Source organism: Ipomoea triloba, chromosome 2 (genome assembly GCF_003576645.1).
Source record: "Ipomoea triloba cultivar NCNSP0323 chromosome 2, ASM357664v1".
In the NCBI taxonomy this organism is placed as follows: Eukaryota; Viridiplantae; Streptophyta; class Magnoliopsida; order Solanales; family Convolvulaceae; genus Ipomoea; species Ipomoea triloba.
Window position 1 is genome coordinate 24,276,900 of NC_044917.1, and position 6,798 is coordinate 24,283,697.

The 6,798-nt window shown below is 35.1% G+C and overlaps 1 protein-coding gene across 1 annotated transcript; it reads left to right on the forward strand.

The window, feature by feature from the left end:
* The first annotated feature begins 2,609 nt into the window (after positions 1-2,609).
* On the forward strand, positions 2,610-6,424 carry LOC116010947. The gene is made up of 12 exons (XM_031250440.1): positions 2,610-2,699; positions 3,546-3,743; positions 3,881-4,062; positions 4,267-4,372; positions 4,449-4,550; positions 4,664-5,116; positions 5,450-5,517; positions 5,670-5,721; positions 5,819-5,896; positions 6,012-6,040; positions 6,173-6,269; positions 6,371-6,424. The coding sequence occupies exons 1-12, from the start codon at positions 2,610-2,612 to the stop codon at positions 6,422-6,424; spliced, it is 1,509 nt and encodes a 502-aa protein (XP_031106300.1).
* The last annotated feature ends 374 nt before the right edge of the window (positions 6,425-6,798 follow it).

A 6,798-nucleotide genomic window follows, 5' to 3' on the forward strand; every position in this document is an offset into this window, starting at 1 on the left:
AGCATCTTTGAACCAGAAAGAGTAAGTTCCAAACTTCCAATGCATGGAGAGGAATTGTCTCAGCCTTGCTTATTATTCAAAAAGGCGTCCATTTCGATGTGGGAAATGGAAGGAATGCCCGTTTCTAGAGCGATGCATGGGTTCAAGAGAACCCCCTAAGCAGCTATCTTACTAGAGAGATGCTCATGAGACTAAAAAAAAATAATAAGCTGGTTCGCGATTACTAGAAGGAAACGGTAGGATGGGATTGGAATGCGCTGCCTAACCTCCCAGAAAATGTTAGAGAATGTATGGATCTAATCTCCCTTGAGGGTGATGACAACATTGATGTACCAGCATGGAAAGGTGAAGTTTCCGATACTTACGATCTTATTACCAACAGTGAGACTAACCTGCAGGATCCAGTGTGGAGCACACTGTGGAAAATAAAAGTGCCCAACAAGATGAAGTTTTTCATGTGGACTGCCCTCCATGAGAAAATATTGGGAAATGCGGAGCGAAAAAGAAGGAACCTCACCACAAATGGTGAGTGCGATACGTGCCACGGAAAGGAGGAATCCATGGTTCACATCCTAAGCGACTGCAGCCACACTGAGGACGTTTGGACTGCACTGGTCAGAAGGGATCACTGGAGGAAATGGAGGCAAACCAACCCTCGTCAATGGCTGGTGCGAAACATTATGGAAAAGGGCCAGCCCGCGACAAATTGCGAGTGGCCTAGGATGTTCGTGATTACGAGCTGGTGGCTTTGGAGGTGGCAAAATGGTAGAGTTTTCAATTCAGAATCTGTGAAAACTCACAAGAAGATTGCAAAATCCGAGAAGCAGAAAATGAGATTAGCCGAGCGAGCATTTTTAAGGGAGGCTCGCGTGAGAAGATCGTCGCAGTCTGAGAAATTCATCACAGTTTGCTGGAAACCCTCTAGCTACCACACATCGATATACCTTGAATGTGGATGGAAGTGTCAAAGCAACCACTAGGAGAGCAGTCATGGGAGGCATATTAAGATGCGCCGAAGGTGTTTGTAGAGGTGGTTTTGCTGGTACGTCGGACTAGGCTGATCTAACTATAACAGAGGTTCGGGCTATCGTCAAAGCCACGGAATGGGCTTGGGGAAAAAGACTTCGTAATGTAGAGATTCAATCGGACATAAGGGAGGCCATCAGATGTTGGATATTTATATAGTAATGAGATTAATGGTTCAGATATCTACCATGAAAGCTTAAATAATATTTTGGAGTTGTGGAGTAATAAATATTATTTAGTTTGGTAGAAATGTTTTTTGGATGTTCGAGAGATCACGAGAGATGTTCGAGAGGTCACGAGAGATGCCTCGAGAGGTCAGTTCGCACGAGAGATCGATATCAAAATTTATATTTCGCTACTACCGTTCCTATATTAAAAATTTTTTTAATATTTCATTTTTTTAATTAATATCCCTAATATTTTTAATTCCTGTACCTGTTACAGCTTAAATCCATATCAAAATATAATTAATTGGATAACATATTTTGAATATAAAATACATTATAAATCATACATGCATCTTCTCTATTGATATGATATTTATAATTACTTTAATTTAAGTTGTATCAATTTCAAGTTTTTCTAAATTGATTTTAATACGATGACACAAGATAGAAACTTTTAGACTACTGTGACTAGATGATTTATAAAAAGTAAACTATCTTTTAAAAAAATTTTATTTTTCATAATGGAATTACAAAATACATTTTATATAAATTAATTAATTAAATTAAATAATTTTTTTCATACATAACACATTATAAAGCTTTCAAAATAATGCTTGCTATAAATTTAAGTATTAAATTATTCAATTAGAAATAGATTTTAAAATTTGATATCAATCACAAATCAATCTACATTATAAATGTCACTATAATTCAATCCCTCCGAACTTTATTTCTCACTTGTTTTAATCTATCTTTATCGATTTGGTTTTCAAAAAAAATGTCACTATAATTATAAAAAGCCAAAAAAAAAAATCATGAAATTACAAATTCAAAATACAATTAGATTTAGAAATAAATCTGTCAATTTATAATATCCCCGTTGGATCCGTCGTATCTCCTAATGTGGACCTGTCGTATCTCCTAATGTGGTAATATTTGATTCCGCTCCTATCCCCTGATGTGGTAATACTTGATTATTAATTGATTAATTAACTATTATTATTATTATTATTATTATTCATGATTGTCATGTACGATAATAATTATGCTTCACCCACTTGACTAAGCTTTTTAAGGCTAATATGACGAATTTTATTACTTTGTTATGAGACTAATAAAAAACATAATTATTATTTTTTTTTTTTTTTTTTGTAACGGCTGGACTTGTTGTGTTGAGTGTTGATTAAGTTTTTAATCACTAGAACCCAAAAACATCTTCTGCATGCCTTTCATTTTTCGTTTTGCAACCGCCACCTTCTTCTTCCTTATTGCCATTCTTTCTCCTTCTCCTTCTCTCTAAACACTTCTGTCTCAATCTGATTCCGAGGCTGACAACGTTGTTTGTGGGCCCAAACACTTCTGTCTTTAATTTTATTTTTCTTTTTGGTGTGTTTGAGGAAAGGCTGCGCTGCAGAAATGGCTGAGCAACAGTTGATGAAGCATGCTGGGAATGAGCTTCTCCACAACCTCCGGGCTTCAAATGAGGAGCTTTTGGAAAAACTTCAAGTGAGGCAACTTTAGCTTAGCTTTCGTTCTCCACTACCCTTTTCACGAATTCGAAATTCTTACTTTGTTGTGTATTTGTGTAAGTTTGTGTCTACTTGAATTGATATATCAAAACCCATATGTTTGATTTCACGGCCAAAATTTTGTTGTTTGATGATTTCTTGCAGGTTCCATTTTTCATAGTTGGGATGATTTTATATATAAATGGGGTTTTATACTGGTATTATCTGTGTATGTAAATGCATGCAACCCATCCATAAAGATTAATTAATTTGTTAGTTTATGGTGTTGTTAGTTTGCATATAGCATTGGAGGGGTATTTGATTGAATGGGGGATGAAAAGTTTTGGTTTTGTATTGATTGCCTGCCTGTTGTGTCTTGAATTTCAACTCGATTTGAATACCCTTATGCTTAATGGTATATATGGTGTTACGTTGGATAATTTCTTGTAGGTTCCAGTATATACCCTTATGCTTAATTTGTTAGTTTATGGTGTTGCATTGGATCTGCTCAGGGGTCTTTGATTGAAAAGTTGTGGTTTTAATTTGTATTGATTGAACTGCTTGTTGTGTCTTGAATTCGAACTTGATTTGAATACCCTTATGCTTTTTTTATGTGGCATTTCTACTTACATGTGCTTGAATTAAATGGGGTATTATAGTGTATGTTATCAATCAAAAACTTAACTTCTATAGCTAGCTTGTGACTGTTAAGAAGAAATAATTGTTAATGGCTAGCCCATTCAGTGGGCAAATGGAGGGAGCTGAGGAATTACAGTTGAGTTCTCCTCCTGCGGCGTTGTTAATGAAAGGAATGATTTCTGATTTCTATATAATTAATTTTCAGAGATTAGGGGTTGTTCTATCTAATCAAGGGCAATCGGAATCATTTCATGAAGCACTTCAACCATCAATCAAGGCACTATTTGCTGATGAACTTGTACAACATGCTGATTTGGAAGTGAAAATCTCAACAGCATACTGCATGAGTGAGATTTTGAGAATAACAGCTCCAGATGAACCCTGTGATGATAAATCAATGGAGGCAATTACATACATACTTCAATTCATTAATCTTTCCATTATATTCCCTAATTAAGTTTCTCTGATCTTCTGTTAGTTGTTTAAAACTTCAAGTATTTATTTATGCACGCATGAATGATTCAGTTTTCAATCATGCAGGAATTTTTTCGGCTTGCAATAATGGCCTTCGGGAAGTTGGCAAACAGTGAGGATTGCTGTTACTCAATGGCTGCATCAATTCTTCGGACTTTTGCTGAATACAAGCTGTGTGTGATAATGTTGGATCTTGAGTTGGACACATTGATTGTAGAGATGTTTCAGCTATTTCTGGATTCCATTTGGTAATTATTTACTGCTAACTTATAAGTTGAATTTCTTTTCCAATACTACTTTAATTTGGTTGTCAAGGCAGAAGTTCTGCCAATAGTGTGAGGGCATACAATTAATTTGGGGTTCTTAGATATATGCAATTAAGCAATATAATGTTTGATTTCCATTTATTTAATTGTAAACTGACACATCTTTAATTTCTTGCATGTTCTCAGCCCCAACAATGCACCATACATGGAGGAAATCATGACAATGATAATTGAGGAAAGTGAAGAAATCTCTGTGGATCTTCTAAATATCCTCCTAACTACTGCAAAGAAGGTAATTTCTTTTTCTAGTGTTTACTCTCTATATATGTTCTGAGCATATATTGATAGCATTCTTTAATTTGATGCAGAATCCTCTGAATCTTTCTTACATTTTGGGAGAGAGAATTTTTAATAATTGCAATGCTAAACTGCAATTAACATGGCAGGAGGCAATTGAAAGAGAAAATTTGGTGAGTTAGTTTCTCCAATATTCAAATCTCATGTGATTTATATATATCTGGCGTTTTAATTCTTAAAACATATATGATTCCATATGCGTTTTTTTACACTTTTGTTGTGGCAGGAAAACAAGGAGCTTGCACCTAGAGATGATGTTGGCTCATCTCAGAATGCACTACCAAGGTTGCCTTACCCGAAAGAGCTTTTGCCCAGCAGGGGTTGTCTTCCATCATCAGATTCGCCCAACATGTCTGCCCACGATGCATCTTTTAATACTCAAACTAGGAGAAGAGTGCGGAAGCCAAATTCGTTGATGAAGCCAGAGGAAGGGTATGATCTCACTTGGATCAATGCTGAACGAAGATCTGATAAAACTCCCTGCCAAGTCAAACCAAGCAAGAAAAGAACTGCTCGTCCTCCAAAACATTCGGTTTCTATGGGAGATTTCTCATCAGTGTCTCAAAGTCTCAACTCTATTCAAGACTTGAGCACTAGAGAAAGCTGTGCAGGAGAAGAAAACAAACTGAGTGGTGAAACCTCCAAAAAGAGTAAGAGGAAGTGTTCTCCTTCAGAAAAGGTATATATGTAGTTATCATCATTTAATTTATTGGGCTGTCACATATATATTAAGTATTTCAAGGTTTGTTCAACTCAACCAAGCATAGATTATATATTGGGGCAAATTTATATATAAATGGACATTTTGACAGTTGTCCAACAATGGTAACTACTTCCTAACTACTGCTTGTGATATGTGGATAATGGGCTAAATGTGTACCTTAATGAACAAAAGTACCTTAAGAACATTAAGACATGATGTTTTTGCAACTCGAAGAATGTGCATTTTCTCTCCCTCTCCCCTTCTCCCTTCATCTACCTGTTTATCACTTCTTGTATTCTTTTTCCTTAGGCAGCGAGACCGCTAGCTGAAGACCTGGTTGGTTGCAGAATAAAAGCTTGGGAGCCGAAAGACAAGATGTGGGTACATTTTGTTTTGCAGCTGATTATATTCCTTCTGATCTGTTCTCAGACACCTTTGTTTTTTTAACTTTCTTGCAAAGTGCAATTATGTTTTCTTAGATTTTTTAGTACTTTCTGGTTTTTCTCATGTGTTGGTTTGTTTTTCCTAGGTTCTATGAAGGTAGTATCACTTCTTATAACAAATCTGAAAATAAGCACAGGGTAAGAAGATTAGGTTTTACATCTAAATATGTAATGATTCCAACCTTTTCTACTATTGTATTGATTCGTTTGCTATTCTGATATTTTCCTTTCGGAGATCAATTGTGATGATGGAAGTGTAAAAGACATGAATCTTTCAGTAGAACGCTGGGAACCCATCAGAGATGATGCTGATGTGAGCACTTGGCTTGATTTTTTATTTATTTTTTAATCTCTTTCCCCTTTGTCTACTTGAATGTTTATGCTAGTGTTCTATAACACCGATTTAATATATACATGATACTTTTCAGGAACAAAAGACTTTGGCAGCTGTTGATGAGTAAGCTACATGTTAATCAAGTCGTGTTTATATATGACATCTGATTTTCTTCTCATTTACTTATCCTTATCAGTTTTCATATGCACTTCATGTTATTCTTTAAATGACAATGTGTAACTTGTTGGTCTGCAGAAAGTTATATCCCTTAATAAATAGGTATCAATATCCAAGAAGAAAGACCGGTTTTAGAGTGTACAGATCTGCACTTACTGAAGAGAGTAAGTATTTAGTTAGTTTGTGTTGATGGATGATGTTAATAAGCAGTGATTTAGGAGTTGTTAGGAGTAAAAGATATTAATTGAGTGAATTTCCCTTTGTTTCTGTAAGAAGGTGAGCAAAGCAGGGGGAGAAGTTGCAGCTAGCAGAGACAAGCCAGGAAGATGATTTTTATGTTGTTGGTTGGCAGTGTTCTGTTGGCTTGGGTACACTGTTATTTTTATAAATGTATAGGCACAAACATGGAAGAAATAATGAATTTTTAGAAAAGTGAATTTAGAAATTTTGAATTTTGGATTAAATTTGTTAAATATTACAAATTTAAAAAACTTTTGTATAAAGTTTGTTTTGAACTTTTTACATTAATTAGTCTTTTAGTTGGTATGATTTTTTAAAAGAAAATATTGGTGATCCACCCTTTCACTATAGGTTGAGTTGGGTCAAGGAATTCTTGGCATACCCCGCTCCACCAAATAGCGAGTATTATCGTGTTTGTATATATAGTATTCGTAATCTATCATTTTTTGTAAAGCAAATATAAT

What these genes read in the sequence shown, in the direction of transcription:
- LOC116010947 (XM_031250440.1), top strand. Translation starts at nt 2,610, where the DNA reads ATGGCTGAGCAACAGTTGATGAAGCATGCTGGGAATGAGCTTCTCCAC. An exon ending in AATCTGAAAATAAGCACAGG is followed by an intron (nt 5,722 to 5,818) that starts GTAAGAAGATTA and finishes TTCCTTTCGGAG; the next exon opens with ATCAATTGTGATGATGGAAG. An exon ending in ACTTTGGCAGCTGTTGATGA is followed by an intron (nt 6,041 to 6,172) that starts GTAAGCTACATG and finishes GTTGGTCTGCAG; the next exon opens with AAAGTTATATCCCTTAATAA.